Source organism: Dendronephthya gigantea, unplaced genomic scaffold (genome assembly GCF_004324835.1).
Source record: "Dendronephthya gigantea isolate DGI-Jeju-01 unplaced genomic scaffold, DenGig_1.0 000016F, whole genome shotgun sequence".
Taxonomy (NCBI): Eukaryota; Metazoa; Cnidaria; class Anthozoa; order Malacalcyonacea; family Nephtheidae; genus Dendronephthya; species Dendronephthya gigantea.
In genome coordinates, this window is record NW_021163026.1 from 1,975,874 (window position 1) to 1,996,922 (window position 21,049).

The 21,049-nt window shown below is 38.5% G+C and overlaps 3 protein-coding genes and 1 long non-coding RNA gene across 4 annotated transcripts; 3 read left to right on the plus strand and 1 right to left on the minus strand.

The window, feature by feature from the left end:
* The first annotated feature begins 2,050 nt into the window (after positions 1–2,050).
* Positions 2,051–11,082, plus strand: LOC114520560. The gene is made up of 4 exons (XM_028540857.1): positions 2,051–2,167; positions 4,927–5,012; positions 8,866–9,157; positions 9,381–11,082. Exons 2-4 carry the CDS (start codon positions 4,940–4,942, stop codon positions 10,741–10,743), a joined length of 1,728 nt encoding a protein of 575 aa, XP_028396658.1. The 5' UTR covers positions 2,051–2,167; positions 4,927–4,939; the 3' UTR covers positions 10,744–11,082.
* Positions 11,083–11,718: 636 nt separating this feature from the next.
* LOC114520681 (SET and MYND domain-containing protein 4-like) lies at positions 11,719–16,299 on the plus strand. The gene is made up of 13 exons (XM_028541002.1): positions 11,719–11,864; positions 12,023–12,254; positions 12,346–12,470; positions 12,502–12,512; positions 12,575–12,684; positions 12,761–12,824; positions 12,955–13,053; positions 13,305–13,381; positions 13,894–14,195; positions 14,573–14,646; positions 14,728–14,818; positions 14,978–15,298; positions 15,392–16,299. Exons 1-13 carry the CDS (start codon positions 11,719–11,721, stop codon positions 15,672–15,674), a joined length of 1,935 nt encoding a protein of 644 aa, XP_028396803.1. The 3' UTR covers positions 15,675–16,299.
* LOC114520381 (acetoacetyl-CoA synthetase-like) lies at positions 16,212–20,986 on the minus strand. Its single transcript, XM_028540628.1, has 18 exons — positions 20,788–20,986; positions 20,189–20,292; positions 19,906–20,020; positions 19,620–19,730; positions 19,429–19,526; positions 19,214–19,328; positions 19,032–19,113; positions 18,808–18,949; positions 18,445–18,525; positions 18,252–18,376; positions 18,113–18,177; positions 17,835–17,957; positions 17,637–17,750; positions 17,422–17,547; positions 17,250–17,319; positions 17,065–17,123; positions 16,858–16,960; positions 16,212–16,783 (listed from the first exon to the last, which is right to left on the minus strand). The coding sequence occupies exons 1-18, from the start codon at positions 20,897–20,899 to the stop codon at positions 16,546–16,548; spliced, it is 1,983 nt and encodes a 660-aa protein (XP_028396429.1). The 5' UTR covers positions 20,900–20,986; the 3' UTR covers positions 16,212–16,545.
* On the plus strand, positions 19,062–20,936 carry LOC114520385. The gene is made up of 4 exons (XR_003686690.1): positions 19,062–19,159; positions 19,274–19,369; positions 20,199–20,335; positions 20,842–20,936. It is a non-coding gene; the product is annotated as an uncharacterized LOC114520385 (long non-coding RNA).
* Positions 20,987–21,049: the final 63 nt, after the last annotated feature.

Genomic DNA, 21,049 nt, shown 5'->3' on the forward strand with positions numbered 1-21,049 from the left:
GGCACATATACCCTTGATTTCGTAAACAATATTCGATTTATTCAGACAGTAATGAAGAGAGATTAACCATTTTGTCTGTCGGTTCCTTGTAAGTCAAAAACTCATAAGAGAAATAGGATTGAGTTTACAAGTGGTCGCGGTTAATTGAGCCTCGCGAATAAGTATTTCTCAGATCCATTTAATGCAAAAATGTTTATACAATGTTACTTGAAACGCCGAAAAAGTGTTGAAAAGCGTATCGTTAACAGCAACGAAGCAACTGCAGTAAAAATCAATCAGTACTTGGTATTTTCTCATGAACACGAAGACATCACAGGCGTCAGTAGCTATATATGTATGCTTTAAAATAGCAATTAGCAAACTGTCCTCATGACGAAAAATTATTTCTTAGATGATATTACGCTGGGTTTAGTGACACGCAAGATCTATTAGTTTCAAGAGACTTAATGTCCAAACTTATTTCACATTCCACACTATAGAAGTAGTTCCAAGCGGAATGTGGCAAGAAAGCTGTCACCCTCGTTTTGTTTGTCCCATAAAAAGGAAGGAATGATTCTTTGTTACCAACAGTCGTCATGGCGGCAGGAAAACTGCACTCAAATAGCTTACGTCAACACGAAGAATATTGCAAATCACGAGATTTGTCTCAATGGATTTACGGAAAGATTGGCATCCACTTCACATAGGAACAGGGTTTTAGATTGGAGATAATCTTTAAAAAAAATGACCTAAAATGGCCTCTTCTTTTACTACTAGAAACACTGTGTTGTTTTATCGCACGTTTTTAGCAGGGGAAATTGAAAAAGGTCAATTGTATACAAGGTGTTTATGACACTTTCACGGGGTTTAAGACTGTCGCGATAACTCATTGATAATTACTACAGGAAAGTTTCATTCGGAAATGCTTTATTTCAACGCGTCAGGGAGTTTACGTTACCCCGGAATGTGAACAATTTTTGCGTCTTCATATGCCTTGCCAATTTTTTTATATAATATAAGTGTTCATGGTCTCAAATACCGAACACTCCGTTTTGATATGAATTGTGAATGCAACTATAATTTGGAGAGAATTGCAGGGAAATCGTATTTGAGAAAGTTGAGCTAGTTTAAGAGGTTTAGATTGGGTAATTTTTTCCGAAAATCGTGAGACGGAAGGCTGGAATATCAAGTCTTTGCAATGGTATTGAATCGAAATAATAGTCCTTCAAACATTTGCCTTGCCTCCATAAAGAGTTTATTGACACATAATGGCAGGAACAAATATAGCTGGTCCACCTTCACGTGGAATGTTAATTAGAATATTGAGCGTCTGTTGTTTTTTCAACTGAACTTATACCCCAGTTTCACATACTGGATAGTCGTATTTTGTTCTCAACCATGTCCAGTGAACGTCGTCGTAATCAGACTGAGTTTCCGAAACATTGGAAAAAACAATGCACATTCGGATTACTGAAACAATACTGTCTATGTATTCAATTTTATCATGGTCGTTACGGCCACTTCAAAAATATCATTCCTCTGAGTTCTCAAACTAAAAATAAACCGCATTCTCCGAGACCACACGTACGTGTTGCATCTATCTATCGCATACTGGGAGCTTATAACATCCAAAGAGTTCTGCCTGTTTGTGCCTGCTGTTTAAGCTGAAAATTTCACAACAAAACCTTGCTAAGCTTTCCGCTGAGATTAAAATTATCCGTAAAAACCTAGATATACAAACTCCCGGGGGAAAGGTATTTGATATCGTAAATAGAAAATCGCGTTTAGAAACGAAAAGGTCAAGAATACTCTAAGCTGTGTCACATCACTCGCAGATGTGCGTTGAAACGTCGCGTTAAGAGCCAGCCAGCATGCCTGCCCATAGACCGACTAATAGTATTTTGCTGTTTTAATTGAACGAGACAATTGGCCATTTGAAACCATAAACGATAATCCTGTTTTATGTACGAAGCTGTCAAATTCGAACCAATAAAACCGTCGCGTGAAATAGAGGGATTACAAAACACTTCCGATTTCTGTAAACAGCTCATTTTCGACTTGATAGCGTCGAGGTCACAACGACGTTCATTTACAAATCGTCAAAGTGCGTAATAAAATAGCAGGTCGAAGTTTTGGTTAACAGCGTGTGGGATTTGTTTTCAAATAAATTGAAATTCAAGATTTTAAGGTACGTTTTGAGCGGTGCTGTTATAAGACTGTTTTTCAGAAGCTTGCATGAGGGAGGAATAATCTAATATACTCTATGGGATAGTTTAACGGATGTAGACTTATTCAGGCCTACGATTTTCCGTGCATGTATGCAAGGCGTATAGTAAACATCGTAGATTGGTTGGTCGTTTTATTCTGCGGGAGTTTGCCAACAACATCAGTTTGGTATGGTGTTGTTTCTCTCCCACCGTCGACGTCTAATTTGAGCTCTTGTCCGTTTTGAAGCAGCAATAATGCAACCATTTCAGATTGCATACAGTTTAAAAATAGAAGTTGGCCTGATTTGAACCATACGATGTGTGGCTTGTGTCAGAATTCCCTATATCAACACCTCGACGTTTAATGTCGATGATACCACCAGCTCAAGGCACGTCTGAGATATCTTTAATTTTGCAGTTCAGGCCTAAACCACAACAGCTTTATCTTAGAACACAGGATACACTATAACACCACGTTTGGGAATCCGTTAATCTTTCCCGTTCAATTTAGCACAAACCACAAAATTTTATCTTTGAATTCAACTTTCACTTTACCATAACGTTTGAGGTACTTATAATGTTGTCGTTCTCACACAAACCACGACAGCTTACTCTAGGAAACGACTACCTACTCAGTTACACCACGTTCGAGATATCTTTATCAGTTAGTTCAGACACAAACCACAACAGCTTGTTGCAGCATACCACAGTAACATCACCACGTTCGAGATATTTTTTTTAAAAATAGTTGATTATTGTTTAGACACAAACCACGACAACACTACCAAAAGAGCTACCGAGTTTAAGAAGATCTCTTTTAGTGTGTTAAGAAACGAATCCGGACAAATTTACTCAAAATATTAGTTATATTACATAGAATACTACGAACACGTCTGGGACGTTTGTTGAAGTGGGATATGTCATTAATACACTTCTCTCGGCTGTGACCAAAACTGTTTTGGCATATTATAACAATTAGGATTTATTAATTACCATCCAAGAGTATTAAATTTTATCACCTGTGGGCAAAAAATGATGCCAGCATCGTTCTTAAATCATTAACTTTGTCTACCAGGCGCTATGCCAAGGCCCAAGGTATCGTTGTGAGAGTTGGACACTACAAGACAAGGACTCTTAGTTTGCAAACCAACCTGTAAAGAATTTCCCAAAGTGTTTCTTTTAAAAAAAAACTCTTAGCAACGTCTTGCGCTGAACACGCAAACCTCTATAAACCCCTAATTGATTTAAAATTTGAAGCACGCAAATTTTGACACCTCACGACTGGATATACTTAAGTTCTGTATTCTTGCGTGAGTGGCGCAATTTATTCTAGTGTCGAAATGCGTCATTAAGACAATATTTATAAATCTGCGCACGCGAACCGCTGTCAATGCTTTGAAAATGTTAAAATCCGCGCTGCGAATCTCACCGCGGCGTCTGGAATGCCTTCGATTTTGATTAATTCTCCCCGGTTTGATAGACATCTTTGCTATCGCTAGTCGAGAAATGTATCCCTCGATTATTTAACGCGAAGCAGATATTTCAGTTGGCGAGAAAATGTTTTTTCTCCACGGAAGTACAGTACACCGGCTTTTATTATCGCTGAAGAAAAAACATTGCGTCGCGGCCCGGCTTGCGATAGATTGTGTTTGGGTTTTTTTAAGGGGTTAGATTCTTTTGTAAGACCATCTTCGCGAGAAATGAACTTTGCAGGTTGTTCCGCGGGGTATCCCTATCAGACATAAAACTCCGAAAATTCTTGGCTGTCGTAGTTTCCTTTGGGTTTTTTGATGAAAATTACAATAATGTTTAACTTGGCCGTCAGCCCAGTGATGCGATTTGGAATGAGTAACTTTGAAGTAAGTGTTAAGAATCATTCGGTTTATTTAAAAATGGCCTTGAAGCAATAATATTCTCAAGGTCATCATCATGCTGTGCTATTTCAGAGTAAATCTCTTTGGATATTTGAAAATGGCTAATAGGATTTTGAAAATGGCCACTCTCTGTTTTGTTAAAACTTTATACCATTTGTGGTAGAATCACCGAAGCAGCATGCGACGGATTTGTAAATACAGATTAACTCGAGGTTCACTGCAAGAGTTCCTAATGCAGCCCTCGCGCGCTGTTCCGATATCTCTTGGTAGATCTGTAACCCAATTTGGCGAAAACGGGAATTTTTAGCGCGTGAGATCAGAAGGTTAAGACGCCCAGTATAGACTGGAAAAGATTGAATGTCATCGTTTTTGAGAGTTGCGTCTCGGTTCTGTCTCAAGATTCAGCAACCATCGCAACGTGTAAATAAGTAAATAGCAGAGCAAGTTGCCGGGCTCATTTTGTGCAAAAAAAGTGCGTTTGTGCTTTCCATTAAAAACAGGTGTGGATAAACTGACATAATTCCGTCCTAATGCAGTGTCTTCGCGCACGTAGAACGGTCTATATGACGCTGTGTGTTTCTGCATTACCAAGGAGACGATATCTAATGTTGATCTTCTCTTAGGTTTGATAAAGCATCTGTTAGCGCTCTTGAAACACGAATCAGTATGGCGAAAAAAATTTGAACGTGTGCGTCGATCTTTGATTATAGTCGATTTTAGACACCAAGGAATTTCCGAACGCGGGACCCTTCTGGATTTAAAGGGTTGGTCTAAATTTGTACCCTTGAAGTGTACGCCCGCATCCCTTTTTCGAAGAAAACAGTTACAAAATAATGTATCCTTAGCCGAGGATCTTTTATGTTTAGATATTTTCACGTCATGCAGAAGCTGAAAGGATACGTTTTACGTCTAATGGCGTTCCTGTTACCTCTGGTTTTGTTATCAACCGCAGGTGGGTCAAAAGGCAATTGTTACAGTTAATTAACAAAACACTGCGTTTATAATTATGACGAATTAACGTTAAACCGTTCGGTCACTCGTGGATTTCCTTAATCCGTGTACTCAAAGAAGCACTGTTTACAAAGGAATTAAAACACTATATACATGTGTGTCTTTTTCGTTAATATCCTCTTTAATTACTACACGCCGATCTAAATAAAGGTCTGAAACGATTAAAATTACTCGCGTTGTGTCTCTTAAGCTTTTAAAGGTGTCAGCACGAGCTTTAATTAAGACCTGTAGCCGCAAAAAGACCGAATCAACAATATTCAATACTAACTAAAGAGTTCGGCTGATGTTTTTGACAAGCTATGGACATAAATCACATGATGACGGCCAACTATTCTCGTACCGGCTTTTAACTTCATCGGTACGTAAAATATTCGCGGAATTTTAAATTTCGACTGCGCACTTAGCTCAATGATAAATTCTCAAGGATAAATCTGTGTATTTTTCGCGGCCTGCGCAAACACTAATATAGTAGATTTTTTGATCTTCCTTGCGGCGAATGCGAATATCTCTTGCCCTATCAACCCACGCAAATTGTAGGCAGAAGTCTGCATGAAGTCGTCACCCACGGATGTTGCCTGAAAGCTCGCCAATTTTGTAAACTTTCGACACGTTTTGTCATAAAATATTCCTACAAGGTTGAAAAGGTTTACTAACGTTCCATGTCTACATATTTCACTGTTTTTATAAGATACTCTTGACTTAAAAATATGTACTGTACTAAAACGATATTGACTGTTCTATATCCGCCCAATATGCAAGTGTCTGTTCATGAAAAAGTAACAGCAGTTTGGGAATATGCAAAAAGTTTCTAATATCACTGCTACTGCGATTTACATTTTCGTTTGGAACTACTGCATCTATAAAAGGTGTCTTACTCTTCGTTATTCAGTGTAAACGAAGTTTATGTTTCCTCCTGTAGTAACACAGCTGGGTCAAATTCAAGATGGAACCTCTAGGAAGAACAGTTGAGAACTGATAGAGCTATCGAATATAAATAAAGTTAGTTTAGTTTAGGTTTCCTCCTGTAGTAACACTGGATCAATAAGAGATGATTCTTACTGGACCTCTAAGAAGAACAGTTCAGGACTGATAGAGCTATCCAGTATAAATAAAGTTAATGTAGTTTAAGCCTCCCCCCTTAGAAAACCTCGAAAAACAGGAGATGATCCTTACTGAATCTCCGGGAAGAACGACTTCGCCGTGCAGTGTAAGTCTCGGTTGAAGGGTAGCTTCCTCTCATAGGAAAACTGTATCAATATGAACCTTTCAAGACTGGATTACTATATCAAACCGATTTCAAACTAGTAAACTATGCCACCCTCATTGCCCAGGAAGTTGCCTGTCCCTGTGTCTATGACAGTAAAGGAGTGTTTTTTTTATAGACATGCATGGAGTGTACGTTTTCTAGACAATGATGTGCATTTAAATACCTTGTAATGTTGATAAATTAAAAATTATTTGCCAACATGTATCTATAGAAAACATTGCCACGGGAAACCGCGACTGATTCACTGCAGATGTTTCAATTTGATTTTATCACCTCAGTTTTATGGTAATGCGTGTGAAAATCTCGTGCAATTGATACGAAACTTTATAGAATCAATATGATATAAACTTTAGGAGTGTAACCGTTCTTCAAATAGATCCAGCACAGAGGCTGTCCATTTGCACTAAACGCTAGCTTCCGTTTCATGGTTCCTGAAATTATTGGCCCAATCTTTGTTTAATTTTCATGCCCTCATTCGCTTTGTTTAAACACGGAAAAGGGCGCTGGGTAGAGTTTGACATAGCGTAGAGTTTCTGTTTTTTTTAGTGCAGGAAATCTACGAAACACCCAAAATCACCGCCTGATCTTATCGTAATGTGCGTCTTGTTCATCTCATGATCGCCCGCTTTTTAACAACCCAACTGATGTTTACTTCGGGGCCTTTTGATGTTTGTGGGAAGTTAGCGATTAGGAAACTATTAAATGAATTCACAAGAAGACTATAATGATGATAGTAATTAAGCGTTTGTCTTGATTTCTTAAGAGAATGCTTCAAGCCCTTCAACTCTCAGAAACGTAATACTTTTCAAAATCAAAATTACATCAAAATTACTTTCAGTTGATTTCACTAACATTTACTGTTTTTCATTTACCTCGATACCTTGTGTTTACTTTTTTGTATCGCAAATAGGTGTTAATATACTATTTGCATATTGCGCGCGTTAGCGCAGCGCTTCCCTTTTATCTTGTTCGCTAAATGCGCGAATTACAATCAGTCATCTGTTTTGATAATTTGCTTTCGAATTTAGTTCTTTCTTTATTTATATCAAATATCAATCGTTGGCTCATTTCACTTCAAAGGCAACGCTTCTTTCAACTCGTTCTTGTTTGCGTCATGCGGATTAAGCTATAGTTACCTCGAAAATGTGAAAATTACAAACAGAAGATTTTGAGAAGAACAACCTGGGAATATTTTACTCAAAATGATGTAGTGCTTTCTGCGAATTTTACGCTGAGCATTGTCGAGTCGCCAAACTATACTTTTGGTTCGTTTCATAGTTCTACTTTAAAGCACGGTTGAAAGCCTAGTTAACTTTGTTTGATTTGCCGATTAAATTTTGAATTTTTATCTAAAAGTATGTGTCTTTCAAAAGACCAAAAATCTGTATCACAAGTCTAGAAGACCTAGAAGGAATATCTCAATCCCCCTAATCAAAATATAAACTGGAAATCCTTTTGTTGTCTGTTAGATATTTAATCCTCTTGAAACGACATGATGTTTACAACATTGTAAAATAAACATGTATTAGGCTGCAAGTGTAGATGAGTTGGCCGAGTCTCCGACGGATTACTTTTCAATGCTCATAAATCAGTTCGTCCGGATCAACCCTAATAGTTTTCAGTCAGTTTATAATTTATGGTTCGAGTTTTAACTATCACCAGATGATCGTGCAGCGCATCATAAATGGCAAGTGATGTAATTGACGCCTAAATGACGTTCGAAAAATCTCGTATCTCCAAACCATCTCAGGCAGACAAAAAACCTTCATGCTTATTAGTTAACGAACATATGCACTGGCTCTAAGCAGAATAGTTGATGTAAAAAGGCTAGCAACCCCTCCATATTTATGCCTTGTTACCACGGAAGAAAAAATAGATCCATCAATCATATTCCCTGCCCCCAACTTTCATCCTGGGCTTAAGAAAGTGTGAATTCAGTCAAGCTGTAGGCACGATCTCTTAAATGATAAAGATTAGGTTGGTTTAAAACTTCTTGCTTTCATTTCTTCCTATTATATATTTACCTTTGATTGGGAACCGACTAATCGTATTTATTATACTGATAGCTCATATAAACATGATATTCGAGGTGCATCGTTATTGAATTTGGTACTGATATCTTTTATCAACTGGGCATCTGTCTAGGGTTAATATACTTTTAGCATATTGTACTGTCATGAGAGCTGCTTGGTCCATTTAGCTCCACAAATAGTCGACAGTTTGAAAACAAAAGAAACAATCCCAAAGTTTTGATGTACTAATGGCTTTTCATCTTCATGCCGACAGGCAAATCCTATGGTATTCAATTAAATATTTGATAAAGATTTATGTCAGGAACTTAGATGACTTTGAGCCTTCCGCCTTAAATAGAGAATAGCATTTGGTGCCGATTATACTCAAGGGTCCTGTTCCGAAAACACTTCACCCTTCGCTTTGTTTAGTTAATCAGAATTTTCTGCCCAAAATCCATTTCGACTATACTGAGTTTAAATGCACTTCGATACAATTTTCTATTCGTCAATTTTAGGAAACGTCAGGAATGAGGAACGACCGGGGAACGATACCCGTGGTGATAGTGCAGCATCGGAGTTTCGTACCCACATGCTACGAGCCATCAGCACGTTCTCAATCTCCCGGCAATGTAATATTCTTGCCGCGATACTGAAAGACTCTGGAGAAAACCCGCCCAGAGTGATGAAAGCATTTATGGAAACAGTACCGTATCAATATCTGCCTTGCATAGGAATGAAGTCGCCTTCGGAGAGCCCCTCCGTAAACACATCGGGATTGCGTTTAGCTACGGATAAGAACGTCGCAAGGTAAATCGCGGGAACAGCTGTACTGTAACCCGTCAGTCGCCATTCCGCAGTTTAAAGCTAATTCCATAATCCCCCCATAAGGATTAGTTAACTTTACCATTGTAGTTCTTCATCGATCCTAGACGACTTGTAACTAAGTATATGTGTGTTACTTGTGCTGAATTTTGCTTTGAAAGTCCAAAGAGTTTCATTGAAGACGCAAACTTTTTTGTACATTTTGCAGATTATTCAACAATTTCCCATTTGTGTTTCAATGCAAAATCTTAACTGACGTCACCATCGCGTCTCGCGGGAACGTCGCGAAACAAGAGATGCTCTCCGCTCTGACGCAGACAATGTCGGAACTAAGCACGAATCTAAACGTGGATGACTCGTTGAAGAAGTGCGTCGACGCCATTTTCCGCGGGCTTGTCACGAACACGCGTGTGCAACTCGGCGTCAGGCTGCGAAATTCAATGCCTTTGGAAGCATGGTTGGAAAGATTTCGACAAATCTTACCGAAAATATATCTTACCTATATTTCCACATCTGGAAAGATATCGGATTTTGTCAGCGGCTGGACGAAGGATGAAGACGGCACGAAAATTCCCATAATTCCAAATGACCAATTTTTGGTCAAGATTAAACAAGAAGCCCACGAACCAGTGATTCACGCGGGCGTTGCCATGGTCACATTCTCGCTCTACACTCGGGAGATATCGGGAGACTATCGGTTAATAAACGGCGACGAAATCGTAGCGGCGTTTGAAGGGATAAGTCGGTCGGTTTTGAATAGCTACATTCAGGGTGACGTAGTTGGGTGGAGAGCCCACGGTGAACGGGACAGCGTCGGATTCGAACGCATGCGTAGAGTATTCAAACCAAACAGCCTAGAGTCGTTTCGACTACAGGAGTCGTTGCCTAAATACCTCTTGAAGTTTTTCAAATCAATGACTGCCGACGGACGTTGTTACGTATTGCAACATATCAGCTCGTATGTTGAACGAGACTTGTCAGTTGTGGAGAAACGCTATCACACCCTGGGGTTACTGCCCAGAAAATACTTCTGTTCGCGGGCCATGAATATCTCCCCAAAACCAAAGCGCAAACACCGGAAGCCTTTAGCTCAAATGTGGAAACGTTTGGACAAGTTCATACGAGCTATCCCAACACCTCTACCCACTTTTAGCACAACAATATTACATGCTCACAATTCCACTGTTATACGTGAGACAAGACCCTTCAACTCTATGGAGATTGTCATGTTTGCGCTTTTGGGCTTTCTCTGCCTCTTGATTATGGTATTCGTCGCAAACTGCGTCGTTTTCACGTTCAAAACAAAACAACTGAACTCACAATACGGTAAGAGCTTTCAAGCACCACAAGTCGTGTTTGGTAATACGGACGGGGAACAATATCTTGAACATAAAAGTGCGGAACTTCCCCACGAAAAGTTATCCCTGACTGACAATCCGCAGGCCAGGGTGTCGGAGGGATCAGCAGGGGATCGCAGGTGGCGGTTGATGAGTGCGACCAGCGAGGGGGGTGTGACTGTGTGTGACGTCATCAGTGATGACGATGAACCAGAAAGAGTCAGCACAGTTTGATTGGAGGATTCTATGAACAAATGCTTGTTGCTACTGCAACCGATTGAGGTGATATGTATCTCGTACAGATTGAGAGAAGAAAGAGGGCGGATAACTCATGACACGACTCAAATTCTCTAATTCGACGTTTTTAGAAGGTGGAGCTAGAAACACAGAAACATTGCTTTCTAAATATAATATCTCAGAGTCTATGTACTTCAGAGACGGGTCTACACAGTTTATGAAAATAGAAAATCGAGAGACCATCATTCACCTCAGTCATTATCAAAAGGGTATAGAACAGTCTTAATTATTATTATATTTAATGATGTTTTTTAGCAAATTTCTTGCAAAAATATTATCACCAACTTGTAGCTATTGTCTAATTGCCAGTTTTGGGGTTACTGGTAGAGAATCCTGAGGGTATTTCGCGATTAAAATGTTTCGGGGATCGTTGGAAAGGAAGGTGTTCATGCACAAACAGATTTTCCACTGAAAAGTAAATCTTCAGTTGGCTGAAACGGTCTCTTCAGAGTCCAAATTTAAAGGTCTGTTTACATCATCCAACTTTGTCGGATTTAATTCACTGGAATGTAGTCTGTTATTAATGAAGTAGTACTGCATTGGCTCTAGTTTATTTGCTCCTAAAATACTTTGCAAGTCAACAGACTATGTCACTATAAATTATCCATCTGAAGTGGATGGATCTGACAAAATTGGATTGCATGAAAACCTTCAGTGATCTGATCTAATTTCAGTAGGCTGGTAGCCTGGTATTCGAAACCTTTATCTTCTCATCTGTATTCGTCTCTGGGCACCCCCCCCTAGGTTGCCCCTCCCCCCCGCTTTCTTTGCCTTCATTTCAACATACACAATCCAAAAGACATGTGGTTTGTCTATGATTTCATCTGGCCGTGCACAACACGTGAACGCACAGTGAAAACACGTGCTATTATTCCACGAGTTCTTTCATGAAGTATTTCATCATTTGACAACATGTCTGCCAAGGAGATGACTTTGGGAAGAAGCATGAGATCTGAATGGCGAAAATGTGTTTCAGAAAACATCAAAAAGCTCACAACTCGGTTTCAGGATATAAAAAGCGATACAGAGAGGCTAGATGTTTGCAGAGATATTTTGAGGTAGTTTTTGAAGGGATTTAATGCTCTGTCAAGTGTCAAACACTTACAACACTTACACTAGCTTCTGCCTTTCCAAGCGTTTCATTTTCAGCGATTTCATTTTGTCTTTGTCTTTCATGCTAACGAGTTCTATGTGTCTTGTTTCTTATCCTATTTAGACAACATCCAGTCTTTTGCGATATTGTCAAAAGGCTGAAATCGGACATCAAGGCAAATTTCAGCTCCAAATGTGAACAGGTGAATGAATTTAATCCATTTGAACGGCCTAAGTCACAACAAAGAAACGAAAATGACTTGCCAAGCTTGACTAATGGCAAACACGCAAAGATATCAAATGGGTCTGCACTTATCGAGCTTCATTGTAGCCCAACTCAAGGACGTTACTTGGAGGTAAGTATGATCACCCCTTTGAATTTCGTTTAGAAATAACAAGTATCATTCAAATTCAGTAAACAACTAGATTTAACTTTTGTTTTGGCAGTCAAAGGGATTGATCAAAGCTGGTGATGTGTTGATCTTGGAAAGACCTTTTGCTGTTGTCCCAGCTCTTGACAATGAGACCGGGCATTGTTCACATTGTTTTGAACCATTGCCAGATGATTTCATGTAAGAAGTGTTTATATATGATTGTGTATAGTAATTGCATATGTTTGTTGTTTTTTATTTCATTGTTTTGCAATCCATTGGTCAATTTGTATTCATGTTTATAGCTCCTGCCATGGTCTTACCTAAAATCAAATATTGTACCATCATGTGCCAGCAAGAAGCTTGGCAGTTATACCACAAATATGAGTGTTCACTAGGACCTCTTTTAGAGATGGTGAGTTGAGAATAACATTACATGCATATGTGCACCAAGCGCATTCATCAACCACTTCAAATCATTTCAAATATAGCTGGAAATATCATCTCATTTGGCACTACGATTGCTCCTGGTGACTGGACCGCAGAAATTGCTTGGTAGATATGAATTAGAATTTGTTTTTCTCTGTGAAAGCCTTATCTATTGTAAATTGCGCTGTTATTTGTGGAAAATTTTAATCCAAGCAAACAAGATGTGATTCTATAAGTTTTACCGATGTGATTTCAGATTTCATTCAGAGAGAAAAGAAAGATGGTTATGGAGGGTGTTCAGAACCTTTGTGTCCAGAGAATATACCAGGCTGTACCACAGATGGTTTTTATACAGGTTTGTGTATGATTTGATACTGTAAAAGCTGAATTGAAATAATCAAGATGGTTGAACTACATTTGCTGGTAATCCCCATAAGCTGAAGAGCTTTATGCTAGCATATTCGATTGTTTTTCTGTTTACAGACAGACAAATTACTAGCAAGTTTGTTATGAAATTTGCCGAACACCAGAATTGATAAAGTCGATGCTTTAAATGAGCTCAAGCAATATAAATATATATTCTTAACAATAGTTTATTATTTTTAGGCGACTATAGTTGTGTTCACAGCCTTGTTACCAACACAGAACGCCAGCCAACTGCAGCACTGGTCTCCTTTGCATTGGTTAGTTATACTTGAGTTGCAGCAAAGAATATGATTTGAAATGAGCACTATGTACTTCTGCTCTAAGACTGGCCCCAGTATATTTAAACACTACTACTACCATCCAGGGAACATCAACCAATCAAATGCAATGTGTTTATCACATTAACCAATTAAATGCAATGTGTTTATCACTTCAACCAATCAAATGCGATGTGTTTATCACATTAACCAATCAAATGCGATGTGTTTATTACATTAACTAATCAAATGCAATGTGTTTATCACATTAACCAATCAAATGCGATGTGTTTATCACATTAACCAATCAAATGCGATGTGTTTATTACATTAACCAATCAAATGCGATGTGTTTATCACATTAACCAATCAAATGCGATGTGTTTATCACATTAACCAATCAAATGCGATGTGTTTATCACATTAACCAATCAAATGCGATGTGTTTATCACTTCAACCAATCAAATGCGATGTGTTTATCACATTAACCAATCAAACTTCCTTCCTATAGGATGCGGCTTTGATAACCGAGGTCGCTTACGACCATTTCTATGGTGAAACACCACAATCTCCAGCAACCTCACCACCCACAGACACCAATGGTACAACGCCTGGGATCACGGAGGATATCATGGGATGCTTGTTACTGCACCATATCCAACAAATGCCATGCAATATTCACGCTGTGACTGCCATAGTGCCTGTCAATGGACGAGACGGTGTGTGGTCTAAGGAACAACGGAGGATAGCAGCTGCTTTATATCCAACGGCGTCCCTCATGAACCACGCTTGTGACCCAGATGTCATCGTGAGGTATAGCTTAATTTTGTTTGACGGTTTTATGGCGTATCACAGGACAGCAGATATGATGCTGTACTGAATCTTAAATCTTGAAGCTTGGAGTAAAGAAAATGGACAATTTTTTAGTTCGCGCGGACTCAATTTTTAACATTTTCGGACTTCGGTTAAAAAGTGGCCGAATCGTCCGGCTATATATTGAATACCGCAAACTGGTCTTGTTTGAAGTGACGGAAGTGTTGACGTCTTCTAAAAACTTTGCATCAAATGTGAAAAAAATTGCCCAAAAGAGAGGAGTGTTTTTTTAAATTTTAGGCAGTTGTTATAACCACATTTGATGCCCTCGTTTTGATCAATCTTTCATGACAATCACCACGCTTGTGTCTGTTCAGTTTTATAGGAAGCACTCTGGTCGTTCGTGCGACCCACATCATCCAACCAGGAGAGGAAATAGCGCATTGTTATGGTGGGTAAGATGCTGAGGATCAGCTAAACGGTTGCCATTGCTTTGAATTACAAGTTTTTAATATTTATGATTTCTCTTAAGGACCCAGCGCGAGTAGATTCACCCGAGAAGTCAGACAAAGTCTTCTTCAAAAGCAGTATTTCTTCACGTGCAACTGTTCCGCTTGTAAAAGGTAATCCCCGACCTTTGGGCACTCAGTCTTCCCGCTTGTAATGAGGTTAGGGTGTCCCCAGAGCCTCGTCGCACTCAGGCGGTGTCCCTGGGCTCGAGGGGACCTTAGTATCCCGTCTTTACTCCAGTTACTATTAAATTTCTTTGCGGTCTTTTTCAGTGATAAAGATTTGGAGGAACGATATGTCTATGAAGCCTCTTTCATCTGCCCGAAATGCTCCAGTGTGGTTGCGGTCAGCGGGGAAAACGAGCTGAATCCTGGGAAATGTCAAAACCCAAAATGCGGATTGATGAAAGACTTCTCCTTTGAAATAGAAGTTGTCAAAAACGCTCAAAAACTGTTTGGAACAGCAATGGCAATCCTTGAGCAAGGACAGTCGAAGAAATGTTTGGAGGTGCTAAATGAATGCTTAAAAAAACGGCAAAATGTTTTGCAGAAATATGATAAGAATGTTGCTGAAACTCACGATGCGTTGGCAAGGTGAGAGTCTGGATTACTGTCTTTGGATGAAATTGCATTTTCTGTCCAGTTTTACGCAGATCAGTTGTGCGAGTGATTCTCTTTCGTTACCAGGTGCCATGCCTCACTCGGAGACTTTCGACAAGCGGCGTTTCACTGCGACCAGAGCACGGAGTCCGTACGAAGACGCTTCGGAGCGGAAAGCGTCGAGTACGCCCACGAACTGCATAAATTTGCGCAGCTGTTATTCAACGGACGGCAAACGAACAAGGCTTTGACCGTGATTGAAACTGGAATACGATTACTGAGTATACATTACGGACCGAAGTACACGGACGTCCAGGAACTGCAGAATATGAAGAAAACTTTGAAAACTTTTATGAGAGGTAAAACTTAGCTTGTTTTTATACAAGATCTTGGCTTAAATGGATCTGAACTTTTCAATATATTATATTCATGAATAGTCCGCTATATGGATTGACTATAAAATTTCCATCCGTGTAACGGGTTAGCCACCTTACGTCAAAAGAGAAAGTGACCTCAGACAGTGACGGATTTTATTATATGACTAGAATAGTTCATCGGTCCATCAACTGAAATCAAGCATTCTGATTGGTTACTGAGCGGTCGGTAACCAACAGTACGGACCGGCCAGGTTCGGCGAGAATTTTTTAGTTGGGAATTTTAATCGTTTTTAGTCATATAATAAATAGTTTATTTACTCGCCTAAAGGCTCGGTCCATACAAGCGAAAAAATAACTCGACCAGTATCCTCCTGTACGGACCGAACAAGCTCAGTCAATAACATATATGTATAGAAAAGTAACCTTTGCTATCCATCCCTGTCTTGGGTGATTTGCGCGCCGGGAAACCAGCATAACACTGGATGAATTGCAAAACATGAAAACTATATTTAAAGAAGAATATATAGCATTTTATTTTTTTTTGCATTCTTATTACAAAATATTCTACTTAACACTGACTAGACACTTATTTGAGATAATGCATATCTGGAATTTGCTTCGGCGTGTGGGTATATATGATAATGTTTTGCGTCTTAATTCTGTATAAATATGAATCATAAATTTCATTCTGAAAATTTGGAATATTCTTTCAAGATTAACACAAACTACGACGCGTACGTGGTTTTATGGAAACCCGACGAAACAAGTCTCTAAGACTAAAAATAAACATCAAAATTTCAATTGTTGTCAACGATCTTAAAACTATCTCGAGGCTTAAACTGTATTTCCAATTGTTTCATGACTTCACAAGTCCTCCAATTCTTTCAAATTTCGATAAAGATCTAACGACTCAGGATTGCGATACGCCACTCTGTGCTCTACTTCTTCTCCTGCGAGGATCTTTTTCACAGCAACTTCGACCTTCTTGCCGTTCGTTGTGTGAGGAATGTCTTGCGTTTGTAGGATTTTGGCGGGAATATGACGTGGCGATAATTTGGTCCGGATTTCATGCGTTATCGTCTTTACTAAGGCTTCTGTGAATCTAAAATACGAAAAGAAAGGTCAGTTTTTGTCATACAAACCAGGAAACATTGTCTTGCGATATATAAAACATACCTATAGCCGTTAGCCAACTTCACAAACAACACAACTCGCTCCTCCATCGATTTGTTTCTGCAGGCAACACATAAACTGTCCTCTACTTCTTTCAACCGTTCAACTGAGAAAAATATACGACAAGGTTTTTGTTTATTTAGAATCTTGCTGTGAACAAATTCACATGTCTAAATTTCACTGAAATGACAAGGAAACGATCTGTCATACCAACACTGTATATTTCCGCGCTTCCAAAACGAACCCCGTTGGGATTTAATGTTCCGTCGCTGAAGAGAATTTGAAAAATTGGTTCACTCGAGAGTAACTCGTAACTAACAGATCTTTTCTGGTGCAAAAGCAGAGTCAGTCTAGTTTATAGGATTGGCACTGCCGTGGAAATGAATCTTGTTTACCTTCGTCCCAACATGATAACACCTTTCGTCTTAGAATTGATGGTACAAAAATCGCCATGACTCCAAACATCTAAAAATTAACACTCTGTCAGAGCAGGTAACGGTATAATAACAGCTCACCGTATAATAATAGCTCACCTCGCGTTTGCTGAAAAAAGGGGCGACAACCTACCTTTATACTTTGCAAAATACGCGTTGTGGTATTTGATTTTTCCTTCATCGTTCCAAAAGAAGACTGGCATCGAAGGGAAAGGTTTCGTACACACCAACTCCCCTCTTCTGTCGAGTTTTGGATGACCTATTGATGTAAATAAAATCATTGCAGTGCAACGCATATGATAAGAAAACATTGAGACGAATTTCTCAAGCAAATGTTCCGTTTCTTACCATTTTCATCCCAGCTTTCAATGGCCATCCCGAGATTCCTGCTTTGAATCTCACCTCTGTACACAGGAATGGTTGGATTTTGCCCCATGAAGCATGAGATAATATCTGTTCCTCCTAAAAATAATGTTTTACCATGTTAAACAAGATTACCGTCGCCTCATCTGGTATTCCAAGGTAGAAACAGTTGAAGACTTGAACCTGAAATCGAGCCAAGTAGCAGATCCTTTTTAATACTGTTGTAAACATAATCGTAGGTGGCAGGCATCAGGGGAGCACCGGTTGATAATATTGTATGCAAAGCTTCCAGATTGTGAGAGCTTCCTAAATAATTTGAAACGAGTTTTTTTTAGCGAGAATAAAAGAACAATGATACGAAATATAAGGTAACTTATTTCCTGGATTTCCAGTACAATGGAAAGGGTATTTGCGACTGGTTCTTTTATTACTGGTTCTTTTATTTCAGTAGGTAAACTCACTTGGAACAACATTTTTGTTCTCCAAAGTCTCAAGATATTTTGGACTTGCACCAAAGATGGTTATTCTGGAAAGGTAAACTTCAGTATTGGCAATCTTTTTAATTTTAGTCATGCACCAAATTCACCCAGACAAACTCACTTATGTCTCTCCACAATGTCAAACAGTATATGAGGTGTTGGTATAATTGGTGAACCGTCATACAGAACAACTGTAGCACCAACAGCAAGTGATGTTACCAGCCAGTTCCACATCATCCAGCCAGTCTGAAAGTACCGTGATTACTGGTAAGATTTTTTATTTCATATAAAATTATGAAAGAATTTTGGCATACTGTTGTATAGTAAATGATGACATCATTTCTTGACATGTTTCCATGAAGAATATGTTCCTTCAAATGTTGAATCAATGTCCCCTGAAAGAAATATAGGATACCAATACTTGTAAGGTATCAATTGTATGTCATACCATACCATGTCATACTATACCATACTATACCATACATCAAACCATGTATGTGGTATACCATACCATATAAAATATACCGTATGAAATACTAAACTACCTCATATTGTCTACCATACATCATAACGTCATACCAAGCTGTACCAATTTACTATTGTATATGTACGTCATGTTAATACAATCACCAGCACCATTTCATAAATGCACCATACCAAATCTGAGCACCTCTTACCCCAACAGAATGTACCAAACATTTTGGTTTTCCAGTAGTTCCAGATGAATACATGATGAACAATGGATGGTGAAATGGTACTTGTTCAAATGTCAACTCCTCAGAGCTGCTGGCTAACTTCAAAAAATCATCATGAAACATGCTAGTGGTCAGAAAAAAAAGGTAAAGGTAGTTGAGATTCTATATTCATTGCAACAGTCCAATGTGGCATGTGCCTTGTCCACCTGTTCGGTATTTGTTCCAGATTTATTTCATCTTGTGATCCAACAAATGGAAAGACAATCACATTCTGAAGGTTTGGAAGACCTGGTTAAAATAAATCCTCAGAAATGAATCTTTATGCATTGGTCTGGTAAGAGAACATGATAAAAATAGTTCAATAAATAAGATATGCTAATTTATAAACCTTTCACAACTTCTTTGAGTTTGGTCATGTGATCATGAACTTTTTTATTGTATACAACAGCATTGACTGAAAATATCACCCGAGGATTAATTTGAACAAAACGATCCAAGACACCCTGTGAAGGTTGAAAGACATGCGTATGGTTGTTTTCAATCTGTAAGTATTGCTCTGGTTATCACCAATTATAAAATAGTACAAATTTATATACTGCTTACCAATGATCCAAAATCAGGTGATGTTGAGCTCCAAATTGCTCCTAAACTGGCAGTTGCTAGCATGGCTTCGATTGCCAAACTACCATTTGGCAAATAACCTGCAAATTTAGCAATATGACATATTTGTAAAGTTGTCTAGTGAAGAGTAAACAAGAATCATCACACAGTTGGTAATTCAACCATTTTTATACCAGCAACTCTATCTCCCTTTTTGACGCCAATTTTTTTCAAAGCAGAAGCGAGAACAGTAACTTTTGCTCTTAATTCTCCGAATGTTATTTTCTCATCGTCTTGACCCTCTCCTGAAATATATGAATTGCATAAGATTCCTAATTTCTGATTTTCATTTGCCCTAGCTGCACGAACACAACCTATTGAGTCAGAGCTTTTGCTATGCTTGCATGGCCACCCACATGAGCAAGCATTGGTAAAGGTCAACTCTGGGTTAATTGCAATTAAGTTAGAGACTTGTTGTACCTGTTGTGATGATAGCAGTTCTGTTGTCATTGTATTTCAAAAGATTTTCAGCATAGTTCAACTTGCTGTTGCAAAACCATGTTGGGATTTCTGTGATAGCTTCTGTGTCAATAATCTTAAAGAATAATATGTATATATTAGATGACAATATTATACCATATTGAATACCTCAAACTATTTTATGCAATGTTAGAGTACCATAGCATCAATAAAATATCATACCATACAGTGCCATATACCATATATGACACCCATAGGTATTACATTGAGAGTTTACCATTACCTTGGTGTAGGCAGATGATGCAATTATACCACAAAAATGCCAAAAAGTTTCCCAGAAATCCTGATAACAATTGATTGACCATTGATACAAGTCATCATAAGATTCTAAAAAAATTGGGCAAGACAGGGTCAGCACTACCAAAATTTGGTAAGTATACCACCAAGAATAGTACACCCATTTCCACTTTGACTAAAAAGTCTAACCTGAAGCCCCTGTTGCACGGTGCAATTGTTACACAGTGCACAATTTTTCTTGCAACTTGCAATGCAATTATACTAGTAAACTAATTTCAATGTATACTTAGTAAAGTGTCTTCAAAATGCAGGTATGGGAAACGTCCATGGAATATAAATAAACATAAAAGTTTCGTAGTTATCAAATTTACATCTCTCAAAAGTAAATTTGTATTGCAAGTTGCATGAAAAATTGCACCGTGTATGAAACAGGGCATAATTTTTTTTAGAATTTTTTTAAATTTAAAACCAAACTCAGTGTGATTAAAATTGTATTTAAAAACTGCATGCAAATGAATAATTAAGAAATGTTACATAATTGAAATTTCTCAATCGATCGAACGTTAGAGAACTTCGGCCACGTACCCAAATTTAAATTGTACGATTTATTGACTTGTTCTCGAAATTCATCCATTTTAGTGGCTTCCTTTCGAGCTGGTTTCCACATGATTTCAGAAATTTCATTGCAGCGATCCATCCCTGTAGTTTACCCAGCAATTGTCAGAGAAATTATGGCAAAGCTACGGGAAAACTCCCGTCTAAACACAGCTTGGATATATGCAAATGATGATGAATAATAAATTTGTATTGTGATGTGTCATTCGAGATGTTACCGTAATATAAGTGC